Raw genomic sequence first — 18,374 nt, 5'->3', positions numbered from 1 at the left:
TCTCCCGTTCCACCTCATCACCATGAGAATCTCCCGTTCCACCACATCACCATGAGAATCTCCCGTTCCACCTCATCACCATGAGAATCTCCTGTTCCACCTCATCATGATGAGAATCTCCCGTTCCACCTCATCACCATGAGAATCTCCCGTTCCACCTCATCACCATGAGAATCTCCCGTTCCACCACATCACCATGAGAATCTCCCGTTCCACCTCATCACCATGAGAATCTCCAGTTCCACCTCATCACCATGAGAATCTCCCGTTCCACCTCATCACCATGAGAATCTCCCGTTCCACCTCATCATGAGAATCTCCCCATCCACCTCATCATGATGAGAATCTCCCGTTCCACCTCATCACCATGAGAATCTCCCGTTCCACCTCATCACCATGAGAATCTCCCGTTCCACCTCATCACCATGAGAATCTCCCGTTCCACCTCATCACCATGAGAATCTCCCGTTCCACCTCATCACCATGAGAATCTCCCGTTCCACCTCATCATGATGAGAATCTCCCGTTCCACCTCATCACCATGAGAATCTCCCGTTCCACCTCATCACCATGAGAATCTCCCGTTCCACCTCATCACCATGAGAATCTCCCGTTCCACCTCATCACCATGAGAATCTCCCGTTCCACCTCATCATGAGAATCTCCCGTTCCACCTCATCATGATGAGAATCTCCCGTTCCACCTCATCATGAGAATCTCCCGTTCCACCTCATCATGATGAGAATCTCCCGTTCCACCTCATCACCATGAGAATCTCCCGTTCCACCTCATCACCATGAGAATCTCCCGTTCCACCTCATCACCATGAGAATCTCCCATTCCACCTCATCATGATGAGAATCTCCCGTTCCACCTCATCATGATGAGAATCTCCCGTTCCACCTCATCACCATGAGAATCTCCTGTTCCACCTCATCATGATGAGAATCTCCCGTTCCACCTCATCACCATGAGAATCTCCTGTTCCACCTCATCATGATGAGAATCTCCCGTTCCACCTCATCACCATGAGAATCTCCCGTTCCACCTCATCACCATGAGAATCTCCCGTTCCACCTCATCACCATGAGAATCTCCCGTTCCACCTCATCACCATGAGAATCTCCCGTTCCACCTCATCATGATGAGAATCTCCCGTTCCACCTCATCACCATGAGAATCTCCCGTTCCACCTCATCACCATGAGAATCTCCCGTTCCACCTCATCACCATGAGAATCTCCCGTTCCACCTCATCATGATGAGAATCTCCCGTTCCACCTCATCACCATGAGAATCTCCCGTTCCACCTCATCACCATGAGAATCTCCCGTTCCACCTCATCACCATGAGAATCTCCCGTTCCACCTCATCACCATGAGAATCTCCCTTTCCACCTCATCATCATGAGAATCTCCCGTTCCGCCTCATCATGATGAGAATCTCCCGTTCCACCTCATCATGATGAGAATCTCCCGTTCCACCTCATCACCATGAGAATCTCCCGTTCCACCTCATCATCATGAGAATCTCCCGTTCCACCTCATCATGATGAGAATCTCCCGTTCCACCTCATCATCATGAGAATCTCCCGTTCCGCCTCATCATGATGAGAATCTCCCGTTCCACCTCATCATGATGAGAATCTCCCGTTCCACCTCATCACCATGAGAATCTCCCGTTCCACCTCATCATCATGAGAATCTCCCGTTCCACCTCATCATGATGAGAATCTCCCGTTCCACCTCATCACCATGAGAATCTCCCGTTCCACCTCATCACCATGAGAATCTCCCGTTCCACCTCATCACCATGAGAATCTCCCGTTCCACCTCATCATCATGAGAATCTCCCGTTCCACCTCATCACCATGAGAATCTCCCGTTCCACCTCATCACCATGAGAATCTCCCGTTCCACCTCATCACCATGAGAATCTCCCGTTCCACCTCATCATGATGAGAATCTCCTGTTCCACCTCATCATGATGAGAATCTCCCGTTCCACCTCATCATGATGAGAATCTCCCGTTCCACCTCATCATGATGAGAATCTCCAGTTCCACCACATCCCAAAGCTGCTCTGCTGGATGTAGATCTGGTGACTGAGGAGGCCGTTGAGGACAGTGAACTCATTGTCATGGTGGAGATGATGTGACATGGTGCATCATCCTGCTGGAAGTTTCCTCAGAAGATGCTACACTGTGCTCTTTGACAAGATCAATACCTCCACCATTATTTTGTTCAACTGATCCCCTACATACCATACGTGGCTCCTGCTTCCATATCGGCAAATCCCGGCATGTGATGGATAGCTAATCAGAGAGAAAGTAGACCTTTTCACAGTCCAGTCATTAAAGCTTTTTATGTTGGCAGTGTGGAAATCCTGCACAGCAGCTACCTGAAAGTCTCTGGGTTGAGATGGGAATCTGATCAGAAGCTACATTTATTTATCCTGCTGTAACGGATGCGTTTCCTTTACATCATCTCACATTTTCCAGGCATTAAAAAGAAAAAGACATGCAGCCCGTACTCGCCTTGCGTTAAAGGACCTATTCCCCTGTTCAATCACACAGCTCAGGAGCTCATTGGAAAATCAATGAGATGTTCATTGTGTGCACTTCCAGATTGATTTTCCTCGCAGGATTTTTACAACTGTGATTATAACTCTTATCTTTTCTCCTTTCAGGATCCAGAAGGAGCTAGCAGAGATAACCTTGGACCCGCCGCCAAATTGCAGGTAGGAGCCTGTAGCTTCATACCCGAGGCGCTTTCATGTGCGAGCTGTTCTGGAGGCATTTATATTTCCACCGTCCGTGTTTGGTCCGGATGAGGCTGAACAGATGATCTCTCTAAGCAGTCTGACGAATAACTCGACTTGGTGTGGAGAATGAAATAGATGAACCAAGGCAGGATTGTCTCTGTCTGCTTTGCCGTGGTAACAGTGTTGTTGTTTCTGCTCTCTCCGGGCAGGAGAGATGCTGCTGCAGCTCGACCTGCCTGCATGCTTCCTCTTCCTCTGGTAGGGATTGCTGAACAGGCTGACGTGCTGTGCACCCGTGTGTATTTGCTTGTGTTTTTAGCATGTTGATGGTTAGAGAGGCTGGACCTGCCAGCTTGGGCTCATTCAGGTCCAGACATTCCTTAGAGAAAGTGGGGAATAGTCCCAAGTGATGCAAACATACTCGGGATTTTGCTTCTAGCAGCAAATATTTCCAGCTGATGCACCTGTGGGATGCGCCGAGCCAAAAGTCTTTTCTGCCAGGGCCTTCACAGAGCATGCCTCTTAATTATGGCTAAATGATGCAGATGACTTGGGTTGTAAAGGAGAAACAAAGACCTTCTGTCATATCACAGATCATATTGTCATGGCAACGTTCAACTGATATAGCATGTTTTCCTGATAGCAGGAGATGCTACTGTCCAAAGGACCAGTTCTTCTCCTTTAGGATTAGAGAATATGACCACATCCACACGATGCCGGGTTTTTAAAGAACCAAACATCTACCCCCACCGGCCAGTAAGAAAATTAGTCCGCACCACCGCGTTTTCCAGAAACAAATCCATCCACACCAATCCGCATAACTGCGTTGTTAAGCACATTCATCAGCATATCGAACCTATAGCAGCGGTAGCGCTATATCAGAATAACTTTCCATCTCATGACCTTACTTCCACCAAACACCAACATGCCTCCAACGTGATCTGGTCAGGTGGAGGAAAATAACTGTCCTTCATCTCGTCATCTCGTACGCCTTTGGTGGTCGATGTGGAGCAGTACTGACGGCAGTGTGAAACAATGCCTGGACAACGGATAACGCCATCACAGTTCTGAGGACGTCCATGCTGTTGGAAGCAAAGGTCACACACGTGGTGTCGTGGTATTTTCTGTCACAGACGGCGACGTTTCGACATCTAAAACTCCGGTTATACATGTCCACGTGGAGACAACCAAACCGAGTTTTCACATATCTTCACTTTAGTCGGAGGCTTTTTAAAGAATCATTTATGATGCATAAATCTCAGTTTTCCTGTGAATGACAGCCCAAATCAGAGTTTTGTGAGATACCTGTCTTACTCGGTGTGAGCCGATTCACTGTATAAGTGATTCATCACAATGCAACACATGCCGATTCAATGATTTGTAAATGTTAAAAAAACGACACACAATGTTCAAAAGACAGAAACACAGCTGTTTAGTGTGGCAGGAAGTTAAAAGTCACGCTGCCGCTCAGAAACTTTAGGGGACGGACCGCTCTGTGTCCGGGTTGCAAACAGTAAACGACACAGCTCAATGGAAGCTAGCATAAAGCTAGCAGGAAGCTAGCAATTAGAAGAAAGCTAGCAGTTAGCTAGCATGAAGCTAGCAGTTAGCAAGCAGGAAGCTTACAGTTAGCTAGCAGGAAGCTTGCAGTTAGCTAGCAGGAAGCTGGCAGTTAGCAAGCAGGAAGCTGGCAGCTAGCAGGTAGCTTGTAGGAAGATGGCAGTTAGCTAGCAGGAAGCTGGCAGTTAGCAAGCAGGAAGCTGGCAGCTAGCAGGTAGCTTGTAGGAAGATGGCAGTTAGCTAGCAGGAAGCTGGCAGTTAGCTTGTAGGAAGCTGGCAGTTAGCTAGCAGGAAACTGGTAGTTAGTTAGCAGGAAGCTAACAGTTAGCTAGCAGGAAGCTGTCAGTTAGCTTGTAGGAAGCTAGCAGTTTCTGAGCGTGAGATTTCCTCGCCGCGTCTGAAGGCAGCGTCTGGAAACATTCTGGTTTTTATGGACGTGAAACGAGACGTGGACGAGACTTCCTGCAGATGGAGGCTGTTTAAAATAAAACCTAACGGTAAAACTACAAACATGCCGGCAGCTCCGTTCAGCCCAGTTAGAGGAACTGGTTGCTACAAACACATTTTTCCTGGAGATACCAGAGAAACGTTCAGGGACAAAGTAAAATATGTTTGATATGTTGGATTTTTTTATGTTTCCACAGCAATAAAGGGCATGAAGATTATTTAGCTTTGCTACTTGATTTAATGGATACTGAATTTCATAAAATCCTGTGGGGAAAAAAGATGCATGAAAACCCTGATCATGAACTATTCCCATTACAGAAACGATGCTTTACTGAAGATCTAACGAGCCTTCCTAACTGCATGTAGCATAAAAGTGTCTTCTAGCAAATAACTGGTGTTAGTTTTCTGCTAAAAGAAAGAGGAAACCTTGCAGCTCTGTCAGACCAGAGAGAATCTGATTCATTCTGAGATGAACTGAGGGAAACCCCCGACACAGAGGAACCAGTCTGCTCTGTGCGAACACAAAGAAATGAAGAGTTTCCATGTTCACACAGGCAGATGAAGTGAGGATGGAGCTGGAAGAGAGCAGCTGATTGGAGAAAACAACCAGCTGAGGCGTCTTTCAGCAGGTGACCATGCTATCTGTCACCGTCACGGCCGCTTTGTCAGCTTCTTATCTGGTTGAAGAAACCATTCTGTCTCCTGTCAGAGCGACCAAACGGACGGAGAAAGAAAGTTTCACAGTTTGTATGAAATCCTGACAGATTTTTGGGGAAAGTAACATCCATGCTGAGCGAGTCTTTGTGACGAACGGATCCAGCTGCAGTCAGGAGTCGTAAGTGAAAGATCAGGCTCAGGCTGCTGGGGTGTATTCCAGCGACAGTCTGAGATGTAAGCAGCAGCGGTGCTGCTTGAAATATAGATTTGTGCATTCATAAGCCCCTTGGGGTATTTACCCCGCTCTAACAGCTCCTAGTTCCCTGCAAGGCCACCAATCCCGAGTGCTGGAGTTATCCAGACTGTTTCCGACCATCTGGACTGTTTCCGACCATCCGAACTGTTTCCGACCATCCGAACTGTTTCCGACCATCTGGACTGTTTCCGACCATCCGAACTGTTTCCGACCATCCGGACTGTTTCCGACCATCTGGACTGTTTCCGACCATCTGGACTGTTTCCGACCATCTGGACTGTTTCCGGCCATCTGGACTGTTTCCGGCCATCTGGACTGTTTCCGACCATCCGGATTGTTTCTGACCATCTGGACTGTTTCCGACCATCCGGACTGTTTCCGACCATCCGGACTGTTTCCGGCCATCTGGACTGTTTCCGACCATCTGGGCTGTTTCCGACCATCTGGACTGTTTCCGACAGTCCAGACTGTTTCTGACCATCTGAACTGTTTCCGACCATCCGGACTGTTTCCGGCCATCTGGACTGTTTCCGACCATCCGGACTGTTTCCGACAGTCCAGACTGTTTCTGACCATCTGAACTGTTTCCAACCATCCGGACTGTTTCCGGCCATCTGGACTGTTTCCGACCATCCGGACTGTTTCCGGCCATCCGGACTGTTTCCGACCATCCAGACTGTTTCCGACCATCCGACCTGTTTCCGACCATCCGGATTGTTTCCGACCATCCGGATTGTTTCCGACCATCCGGACTGTTTCCGACCATCCGGACTGTATCCGGCCATCCGGACTGTTTCCGGCCATCTGGACTGTTTCCGACCATCCGGACTGTTTCCGACCATCCGAACTGTTTCCGACCATCCGGACTGTTTCCGACCATCCGAACTGTTTCCGACCATCCGGACTGTTTCCGACCATCTGGACTGTTTCCGACCATCCGGACTGTTTCCGACCATCTGGACTGTTTCCGGCCATCTGGACTGTTTCCGACCATCCGGACTGTTTCCGACCATCCGAACTGTTTCCGACCATCCGAACTGTTTCCGACCATCCGGACTGTTTCCGACCATCCGGACTGTTTCCGGCCATCTGGACTGTTTCCGGCCATCTGGGCTGTTTCCGACCATCTGGGCTGTTTCCGGCTATCCGGACTGTTTCCGGCCATCTGGACTGTTTCCGACCATCCGGACTGTTTCCGACCATCCGGACTGTTTCCGACCATCCGGGCTGTTTCCGACCATCCGGACTGTTTCCGGCCATCTGGACTGTTTCCGACAGTCCAGACTGTTTCCGACCATCTGGACTGTTTCCGACCATCCGGACTGTTTCCGGCCATCCGGACTGTTTCCGACCATCCGGACTGTTTCCGGCCATCCGGACTGTTTCCGGCCATCTGGACTGTTTCCGACCATCCGGACTGTTTCCGACAGTCCAAACTGTTTCTGACCATCTGAACTGTTTCCGACCATCCGGACTGTTTCCGACAGTCCAGACTGTTTCTGACCATCTGAACTGTTTCCAACCATCCGGACTGTTTCCGGCCATCTGGACTGTTTCCGACCATCCGGACTGTTTCCGGCCATCTGGACTGTTTCCGACCATCCGGACTCTTTCCGACAGTCCAGACAGTTTCCGACCATCTGGACTGTTTCCGACCATCCGGACTATTTCCGACCATCCGTACTCTTTCCGACAGTCCAGACAGTTTCCGACCATCTGGACTGTTTCCGACCATCCGGACTGTTTCCGGCCATCTGGACTGTTTCCGACCATCCGGATTGTTTCTGACCATCTGGACTGTTTCCGACCATCCGGACTGTTTCCGGCCATCTGGACTGTTTCCGGCCATCTGGACTGTTTCCGACCATCCGGATTGTTTCTGACCATCTGGACTGTTTCCGACCATCCGGACTGTTTCCGACCATCCGGACTGTTTCCGGCCATCTGGACTGTTTCCGACCATCCGGACTGTTTCCGACAGTCCAGACTGTTTCCGACCATCTGGACTGTTTCCGGCCATCTGGGCTGTTTCCGACCATCTGGACTGTTTCCGACAGTCCAGACTGTTTCTGACCATCTGAACTGTTTCCGACCATCCGGACTGTTTCCGGCCATCTGGACTGTTTCCGACCATCCGGACTGTTTCCGACAGTCCAGACTGTTTCTGACCATCTGAACTGTTTCCAACCATCCGGACTGTTTCCGGCCATCTGGACTGTTTCCGACCATCCGGACTGTTTCCGGCCATCCGGACTGTTTCCGACCATCCAGACTGTTTCCGACCATCCGACCTGTTTCCGACCATCCGGATTGTTTCCGACCATCCGGACTGTTTCCGACCATCCGGACTGTATCCGGCCATCCGGACTGTTTCCGGCCATCTGGACTGTTTCCGGCCATCCGGACTGTTTCCGACAGTCCAGACAGTTTCCGACCATCTGAACTGTTTCCGGCCATCTGGACTGTTTCCGACCATCCGGACTGTATCCGGCCATCCGGACTGTTTCCGGCCATCTGGACTGTTTCCGGCCATCCGGACTGTTTCCGACCATCCGGACTGTATCCGGCCATCCGGACTGTTTCCGGCCATCTGGACTGTTTCCGGCCATCCGGACTGTTTCCGGCCATCCGGACTGTTTCCGGCCATCCGGACTGTTTCCGGCCATCTGGACTGTTTCCGGCCATCCGGACTGTTTCCGACCATCCGGACTGTATCCGGCCATCCGGACTGTTTCCGGCCATCTGGACTGTTTCCGGCCATCCGGACTCTTTCCGACCATCCGGACTGTATCCGGCCATCCGGACTGTTTCCGGCCATCCGGACTGTTTCCGGCCATCCGGACTGTTTCCGACCATCTGGACTGTTTCCGACAGTCCGGACTGTTTCCGACCATCTGGACTGTTTCCGACCATCTGGACTGTTTCCGACCATCTGGACTGTTTCCGACAGTCCAGACTGTTTCCGACCATCTGGACTGTTTCCGACCATCCGGACTGTTTCCGATCATCTGGACTGTTTCCGACCATCCAGACTGTTTCCGACCAACCGGGATGTTTCCAACCGTCCAGGCTCTTTCCGACCATCCGGACTGTTTCCGACCATCCGGACTGTTTCCGACCATCCAGGCTGTTTCCGACAGTCCAGACTGTTTCTGACCATCTGAACTGTTTCCGGCCATCTGGACTGTTTCCGACCATCCGGACTGTATCCGGCCATCCGGACTGTTTCCGGCCATCTGGACTGTTTCCGGCCATCCGGACTGTTTCCGACCATCCGGACTGTATCCGGCCATCCGGACTGTTTCCGGCCATCCGGACTGTTTCCGGCCATCCGGACTGTTTCCGGCCATCTGGACTGTTTCCGACCATCCGGACTGTTTCCGACAGTCCAGACTGTTTCTGACCATCTGAACTGTTTCCGACCATCTGAACTGTTTCCGACCATCCGGACTGTTTCCGACAGTCCAGACTGTTTCTGACCATCCGGACTGTTTCCGACCATCCGGACTGTTTCCGGCCATCTGGACTGTTTCCGGCCATCTGGACTGTTTCCGGCCATCTGGACTGTTTCCGACCATCCGGACTGTTTCCGACAGTCCAGACTGTTTCTGACCATCTGAACTGTTTCCAACCATCCGGACTGTTTCCGGCCATCTGGACTGTTTCCGACCATCCGGACTGTTTCCGGCCATCTGGACTGTTTCCGACCATCCGGACTCTTTCCGACAGTCCAGACAGTTTCCGACCATCTGGACTGTTTCCGACCATCCGGACTATTTCCGACCATCCGTACTCTTTCCGACAGTCCAGACAGTTTCCGACCATCTGGACTGTTTCCGACCATCCGGACTGTTTCCGGCCATCTGGACTGTTTCCGACCATCCGGATTGTTTCTGACCATCTGGACTGTTTCCGACCATCCGGACTGTTTCCGGCCATCTGGACTGTTTCCGGCCATCTGGACTGTTTCCGACCATCCGGATTGTTTCTGACCATCTGGACTGTTTCCGACCATCCGGACTGTTTCCGACCATCCGGACTGTTTCCGGCCATCTGGACTGTTTCCGACCATCCGGACTGTTTCCGACAGTCCAGACTGTTTCCGACCATCTGGACTGTTTCCGGCCATCTGGGCTGTTTCCGACCATCTGGACTGTTTCCGACAGTCCAGACTGTTTCTGACCATCTGAACTGTTTCCGACCATCCGGACTGTTTCCGGCCATCTGGACTGTTTCCGACCATCCGGACTGTTTCCGACAGTCCAGACTGTTTCTGACCATCTGAACTGTTTCCAACCATCCGGACTGTTTCCGGCCATCCGGACTGTTTCCGACCATCCGGACTGTTTCCGGCCATCCGGACTGTTTCCGACCATCCAGACTGTTTCCGACCATCCGACCTGTTTCCGACCATCCGGATTGTTTCCGACCATCCGGATTGTTTCCGACCATCCGGACTGTTTCCGACCATCCGGACTGTATCCGGCCATCCGGACTGTTTCCGGCCATCTGGACTGTTTCCGGCCATCCGGACTGTTTCCGACAGTCCAGACTGTTTCTGACCATCTGAACTGTTTCCGGCCATCTGGACTGTTTCCGACCATCCGGACTGTATCCGGCCATCCGGACTGTTTCCGGCCATCTGGACTGTTTCCGGCCATCCGGACTGTTTCCGACCATCCGGACTGTATCCGGCCATCCGGACTGTTTCCGGCCATCTGGACTGTTTCCGGCCATCCGGACTGTTTCCGGCCATCCGGACTGTTTCCGGCCATCTGGACTGTTTCCGGCCATCCGGACTGTTTCCGACCATCCGGACTGTATCCGGCCATCCGGACTGTTTCCGGCCATCTGGACTGTTTCCGGCCATCCGGACTGTTTCCGACCATCCGGACTGTATCCGGCCATCCGGACTGTTTCCGGCCATCCGGACTGTTTCCGGCCATCCGGACTGTTTCCGGCCATCCGGACTGTTTCCGGCCATCTGGACTGTTTCCGACAGTCCAGACTGTTTCCGACCATCTGGACTGTTTCCGACCATCTGGACTGTTTCCGACCATCTGGACTGTTTCCGACAGTCCAGACTGTTTCCGACCATCTGGACTGTTTCCGACCATCTGGACTGTTTCCGACCATCCAGACTGTTTCCGACCAACCGGGATGTTTCCAACCGTCCAGGCTCTTTCCGACCATCCGGACTGTTTCCGACCATCCGGACTGTTTCCGACCATCCAGGCTGTTTCCGACAGTCCAGACTGTTTCCGACCATCTGAACTGTTTCCGGCCATCTGGACTGTTTCCGACCATCCGGACTGTATCCGGCCATCCGGACTGTTTCCGGCCATCCGTACTCTTTCCGACAGTCCAGACAGTTTCCGGCCATCCGTACTCTTTCCGACAGTCCAGACAGTTTCCGACCATCTGGACTGTTTCCGACCATCCGGACTGTTTCCGACCATCTGGACTGTTTCCGACCATCCGGACTCTTTCCGACAGTCCAGACAGTTTCCGACCATCTGGACTGTTTCCGACCATCCGGACTATTTCCGACCATCCGTACTCTTTCCGACAGTCCAGACAGTTTCCGACCATCTGGACTGTTTCCGACCATCCGGACTGTTTCCGGCCATCTGGACTGTTTCCGACCATCCGGATTGTTTCTGACCATCTGGACTGTTTCCGACCATCCGGACTGTTTCCGGCCATCTGGACTGTTTCCGGCCATCTGGACTGTTTCCGACCATCCGGATTGTTTCTGACCATCTGGACTGTTTCCGACCATCCGGACTGTTTCCGACCATCCGGACTGTTTCCGGCCATCTGGACTGTTTCCGACCATCCGGACTGTTTCCGACAGTCCAGACTGTTTCCGACCATCTGGACTGTTTCCGGCCATCTGGGCTGTTTCCGACCATCCGGACTGTTTCCGACCATCCGAACTGTTTCCGACCATCCGAACTGTTTCCGACCATCCGGACTGTTTCCGGCCATCTGGACTGTTTCCGGCCATCTGGACTGTTTCCGGCCATCTGGGCTGTTTCCGACCATCTGGGCTGTTTCCGGCTATCCGGACTGTTTCCGGCCATCTGGACTGTTTCCGACCATCCGGACTGTTTCCGACCATCCGGACTGTTTCCGACCATCCGGGCTGTTTCCGACCATCCGGACTGTTTCCGGCCATCTGGACTGTTTCCGACAGTCCAGACTGTTTCCGACCATCTGGACTGTTTCCGACCATCCGGACTGTTTCCGGCCATCCGGACTGTTTCCGACCATCCGGACTGTTTCCGGCCATCCGGACTGTTTCCGGCCATCTGGACTGTTTCCGACCATCCGGACTGTTTCCGACAGTCCAAACTGTTTCTGACCATCTGAACTGTTTCCGACCATCCGGACTGTTTCCGACAGTCCAGACTGTTTCTGACCATCCGGACTGTTTCCGGCCATCTGGACTGTTTCCGGCCATCTGGACTGTTTCCGACCATCCGGACTGTTTCCGACAGTCCAGACTGTTTCTGACCATCTGAACTGTTTCCAACCATCCGGACTGTTTCCGGCCATCTGGACTGTTTCCGACCATCCGGACTGTTTCCGACCATCCGGACTGTTTCCGGCCATCTGGACTGTTTCCGACCATCCGGACTCTTTCCGACAGTCCAGACAGTTTCCGACCATCTGGACTGTTTCCGACCATCCGGACTATTTCCGACCATCCGTACTCTTTCCGACAGTCCAGACAGTTTCCGACCATCTGGACTGTTTCCGACCATCCGGACTGTTTCCGGCCATCTGGACTGTTTCCGACCATCCGGATTGTTTCTGACCATCTGGACTGTTTCCGACCATCCGGACTTTTTCCGGCCATCTGGACTGTTTCCGGCCATCTGGACTGTTTCCGACCATCCGGATTGTTTCTGACCATCTGGACTGTTTCCGACCATCCGGACTGTTTCCGACCATCCGGACTGTTTCCGGCCATCTGGACTGTTTCCGACCATCCGGACTGTTTCCGACAGTCCAGACTGTTTCCGACCATCTGGACTGTTTCCGGCCATCTGGGCTGTTTCCGACCATCTGGACTGTTTCCGACAGTCCAGACTGTTTCTGACCATCTGAACTGTTTCCGACCATCCGGACTGTTTCCGGCCATCTGGACTGTTTCCGACCATCCGGACTGTTTCCGACAGTCCAGACTGTTTCTGACCATCTGGACTGTTTCCGACCATCCGGACTATTTCCGACCATCCGTACTCTTTCCGACAGTCCAGACAGTTTCCGACCATCTGGACTGTTTCCGACCATCCGGACTGTTTCCGACCATCCGGACTGTTTCCGGCCATCTGGACTGTTTCCGACCATCCGGACTGTTTCCGACAGTCCAGACTGTTTCCGACCATCTGGACTGTTTCCGGCCATCTGGGCTGTTTCCGACCATCCGACCTGTTTCCGACCATCCGGATTGTTTCCGACCATCCGGATTGTTTCCGACCATCCGGACTGTTTCCGACCATCCGGACTGTATCCGGCCATCCGGACTGTTTCCGGCCATCTGGACTGTTTCCGGCCATCCGGACTGTTTCCGACAGTCCAGACTGTTTCTGACCATCTGAACTGTTTCCGGCCATCTGGACTGTTTCCGACCATCCGGACTGTATCCGGCCATCCGGACTGTTTCCGGCCATCTGGACTGTTTCCGGCCATCCGGACTGTTTCCGACCATCCGGACTGTATCCGGCCATCCGGACTGTTTCCGGCCATCTGGACTGTTTCCGGCCATCCGGACTGTTTCCGGCCATCCGGACTGTTTCCGGCCATCCGGACTGTTTCCGGCCATCTGGACTGTTTCCGGCCATCCGGACTGTTTCCGACCATCCGGACTGTATCCGGCCATCCGGACTGTTTCCGGCCATCTGGACTGTTTCCGGCCATCCGGACTCTTTCCGACCATCCGGACTGTATCCGGCCATCCGGACTGTTTCCGGCCATCCGGACTGTTTCCGGCCATCCGGACTGTTTCCGACCATCTGGACTGTTTCCGACAGTCCAGACTGTTTCCGACCATCTGGACTGTTTCCGACCATCTGGACTGTTTCCGACCATCTGGACTGTTTCCGACAGTCCAGACTGTTTCCGACCATCTGGACTGTTTCCGACCATCCGGACTGTTTCCGATCATCTGGACTGTTTCCGACCATCCAGACTGTTTCCGACCAACCGGGATGTTTCCAACCGTCCAGGCTCTTTCCGACCATCCGGACTGTTTCCGACCATCCGGACTGTTTCCGACCATCCAGGCTGTTTCCGACAGTCCAGACTGTTTCTGACCATCTGAACTGTTTCCGGCCATCTGGACTGTTTCCGACCATCCGGACTGTATCCGGCCATCCGGACTGTTTCCGGCCATCTGGACTGTTTCCGGCCATCCGGACTGTTTCCGACCATCCGGACTGTATCCGGCCATCCGGACTGTTTCCGGCCATCCGGACTGTTTCCGGCCATCCGGACTGTTTCCGGCCATCTGGACTGTTTCCGACCATCCGGACTGTTTCCGACAGTCCAGACTGTTTCTGACCATCTGAACTGTTTCCGACCATCTGAACTGTTTCCGACCATCCGGACTGTTTCCGACAGTCCAGACTGTTTCTGACCATCCGGACTGTTTCCGACCATCCGGACTGTTTCCGGCCATCTGGACTGTTTCCGGCCATCTGGACTGTTTCCGGCCATCTGGACTGTTTCCGACCATCCGGACTGTTTCCGACAGTCCAGACTGTTTCTGACCATCTGAACTGTTTCCAACCATCCGGACTGTTTCCGGCCATCTGGACTGTTTCCGACCATCCGGACTGTTTCCGGCCATCTGGACTGTTTCCGACCATCCGGACTCTTTCCGACAGTCCAGACAGTTTCCGACCATCTGGACTGTTTCCGACCATCCGGACTATTTCCGACCATCCGTACTCTTTCCGACAGTCCAGACAGTTTCCGACCATCTGGACTGTTTCCGACCATCCGGACTGTTTCCGGCCATCTGGACTGTTTCCGACCATCCGGATTGTTTCTGACCATCTGGACTGTTTCCGACCATCCGGACTGTTTCCGGCCATCTGGACTGTTTCCGGCCATCTGGACTGTTTCCGACCATCCGGATTGTTTCTGACCATCTGGACTGTTTCCGACCATCCGGACTGTTTCCGACCATCCGGACTGTTTCCGGCCATCTGGACTGTTTCCGACCATCCGGACTGTTTCCGACAGTCCAGACTGTTTCCGACCATCTGGACTGTTTCCGGCCATCTGGGCTGTTTCCGACCATCTGGACTGTTTCCGACAGTCCAGACTGTTTCTGACCATCTGAACTGTTTCCGACCATCCGGACTGTTTCCGGCCATCTGGACTGTTTCCGACCATCCGGACTGTTTCCGACAGTCCAGACTGTTTCTGACCATCTGAACTGTTTCCAACCATCCGGACTGTTTCCGGCAATCTGGACTGTTTCCGACCATCCGGACTGTTTCCGGCCATCCGGACTGTTTCCGACCATCCAGACTGTTTCCGACCATCCGACCTGTTTCCGACCATCCGGATTGTTTCCGACCATCCGGATTGTTTCCGACCATCCGGACTGTTTCCGACCATCCGGACTGTATCCGGCCATCCGGACTGTTTCCGGCCATCTGGACTGTTTCCGGCCATCCGGACTGTTTCCGACAGTCCAGACTGTTTCTGACCATCTGAACTGTTTCCGGCCATCTGGACTGTTTCCGACCATCCGGACTGTATCCGGCCATCCGGACTGTTTCCGGCCATCTGGACTGTTTCCGGCCATCCGGACTGTTTCCGACCATCCGGACTGTATCCGGCCATCCGGACTGTTTCCGGCCATCTGGACTGTTTCCGGCCATCCGGACTGTTTCCGGCCATCCGGACTGTTTCCGGCCATCTGGACTGTTTCCGGCCATCCGGACTGTTTCCGACCATCCGGACTGTATCCGGCCATCCGGACTGTTTCCGGCCATCTGGACTGTTTCCGGCCATCCGGACTGTTTCCGACCATCCGGACTGTATCCGGCCATCCGGACTGTTTCCGGCCATCCGGACTGTTTCCGGCCATCCGGACTGTTTCCGGCCATCTGGACTGTTTCCGACAGTCCAGACTGTTTCCGACCATCTGGACTGTTTCCGACCATCTGGACTGTTTCCGACCATCTGGACTGTTTCCGACAGTCCAGACTGTTTCCGACCATCTGGACTGTTTCCGACCATCTGGACTGTTTCCGACCATCCAGACTGTTTCCGACCAACCGGGATGTTTCCAACCGTCCAGGCTCTTTCCGACCATCCGGACTGTTTCCGACCATCCGGACTGTTTCCGACCATCCAGGCTGTTTCCGACAGTCCAGACTGTTTCCGACCATCTGAACTGTTTCCGGCCATCTGGACTGTTTCCGACCATCCGGACTGTATCCGGCCATCCGGACTGTTTCCGGCCATCCGTACTCTTTCCGACAGTCCAGACAGTTTCCGGCCATCCGTACTCTTTCCGACAGTCCAGACAGTTTCCGACCATCTGGACTGTTTCCGACCATCCGGACTGTTTCCGACCATCTGGACTGTTTCCGACCATCCGGACTCTTTCCGACAGTCCAGACAGTTTCCGACCATCTGGACTGTTTCCGACCATCCGGACTATTTCCGACCATCCGTACTCTTTCCGACAGTCCAGACAGTTTCCGACCATCTGGACTGTTTCCGACCATCCGGACTGTTTCCGGCCATCTGGACTGTTTCCGACCATCCGGATTGTTTCTGACCATCTGGACTGTTTCCGACCATCCGGACTGTTTCCGGCCATCTGGACTGTTTCCGGCCATCTGGACTGTTTCCGACCATCCGGATTGTTTCTGACCATCTGGACTGTTTCCGACCATCCGGACTGTTTCCGACCATCCGGACTGTTTCCGGCCATCTGGACTGTTTCCGACCATCCGGACTGTTTCCGACAGTCCAGACTGTTTCCGACCATCTGGACTGTTTCCGGCCATCTGGGCTGTTTCCGACCATCTGGACTGTTTCCGACAGTCCAGACTGTTTCTGACCATCTGAACTGTTTCCGACCATCCGGACTGTTTCCGGCCATCTGGACTGTTTCCGACCATCCGGACTGTTTCCGACAGTCCAGACTGTTTCTGACCATCTGAACTGTTTCCAACCATCCGGACTGTTTCCGGCCATCCGGACTGTTTCCGACCATCCGGACTGTTTCCGGCCATCCGGACTGTTTCCGACCATCCAGACTGTTTCCGACCATCCGACCTGTTTCCGACCATCCGGATTGTTTCCGACCATCCGGATTGTTTCCGACCATCCGGACTGTTTCCGACCATCCGGACTGTATCCGGCCATCCGGACTGTTTCCGGCCATCTGGACTGTTTCCGGCCATCCGGACTGTTTCCGACAGTCCAGACTGTTTCTGACCATCTGAACTGTTTCCGGCCATCTGGACTGTTTCCGACCATCCGGACTGTATCCGGCCATCCGGACTGTTTCCGGCCATCTGGACTGTTTCCGGCCATCCGGACTGTTTCCGACCATCCGGACTGTATCCGGCCATCCGGACTGTTTCCGGCCATCTGGACTGTTTCCGGCCATCCGGACTGTTTCCGGCCATCCGGACTGTTTCCGGCCATCTGGACTGTTTCCGGCCATCCGGACTGTTTCCGACCATCCGGACTGTATCCGGCCATCCGGACTGTTTCCGGCCATCTGGACTGTTTCCGGCCATCCGGACTGTTTCCGACCATCCGGACTGTATCCGGCCATCCGGACTGTTTCCGGCCATCCGGACTGTTTCCGGCCATCTGGACTGTTTCCGACAGTCCAGACTGTTTCCGACCATCTGGACTGTTTCCGACCATCTGGACTGTTTCCGACCATCTGGACTGTTTCCGACAGTCCAGACTGTTTCCGACCATCTGGACTGTTTCCGACCATCTGGACTGTTTCCGATCATCTGGACTGTTTCCGACCATCCAGACTGTTTCCGACCAACCGGGATGTTTCCAACCGTCCAGGCTCTTTCCGACCATCCGGACTGTTTCCGACCATCCGGACTGTTTCCGACCATCCAGGCTGTTTCCGACAGTCCAGACTGTTTCTGACCATCTGAACTGTTTCCGGCCATCTGGACTGTTTCCGACCATCCGGACTGTATCCGGCCATCCGGACTGTTTCCGGCCATCTGGACTGTTTCCGGCCATCCGGACTGTTTCCGGCCATCCGGACTGTATCCGGCCATCCGGACTGTTTCCGGCCATCTGGACTGTTTCCGGCCATCCGGACTGTTTCCGGCCATCCGGACTGTTTCCGACCATCCGGACTGTATCCGGCCATCCGGACTGTTTCCGGCCATCTGGACTGTTTCCGGCCATCCGGACTGTTTCCGACCATCCGGACTGTATCCGGCCATCCGGACTGTTTCCGGCCATCCGGACTGTTTCCGGCCATCTGGACTGTTTCCGGCCATCCGGACTGTATCCGGCCATCCGGACTGTATCCGGCCATCCGGACTGTTTCCGGCCATCCGGACTGTTTCCGGCCATCTGGACTGTTTCCGACAGTCCAGACTGTTTCCGACCATCTGGACTGTTTCCGACCATCTGGACTGTTTCCGACCATCTGGACTGTTTCCG

General features: G+C 53.5%; 1 protein-coding gene across 2 annotated transcripts in view; it reads left to right on the top strand.

Moving 5' to 3' along the window:
* The window catches only part of LOC306769894 (ubiquitin-conjugating enzyme E2 E2-like), an 89,723-nt gene that overhangs the window by 9,808 nt on the left and 61,541 nt on the right, over positions 1-18,374 (top strand). For both annotated transcript variants that reach the window (XR_013771715.1, XM_079258659.1), the window contains exon 3: positions 2,687-2,737. Coding sequence is in view for 1 of the 2 variants with exons in the window: in XM_079258659.1 (XP_079114785.1) it covers positions 2,687-2,737 (51 nt within the window). In the remaining variant the exon portion in view is untranslated. The remainder of the gene's footprint in view (positions 1-2,686; positions 2,738-18,374) is intronic.

Source organism: Telmatherina bonti (genome assembly GCF_933228915.1).
Source record: "Telmatherina bonti genome assembly, chromosome: 19".
Lineage (NCBI taxonomy): Eukaryota > Metazoa > Chordata > Actinopteri > Atheriniformes > Telmatherinidae > Telmatherina > Telmatherina bonti.
Note: the sequence above shows the minus strand (reverse complement) of the source record. Positions and strands in the feature narration are given on the sequence as shown.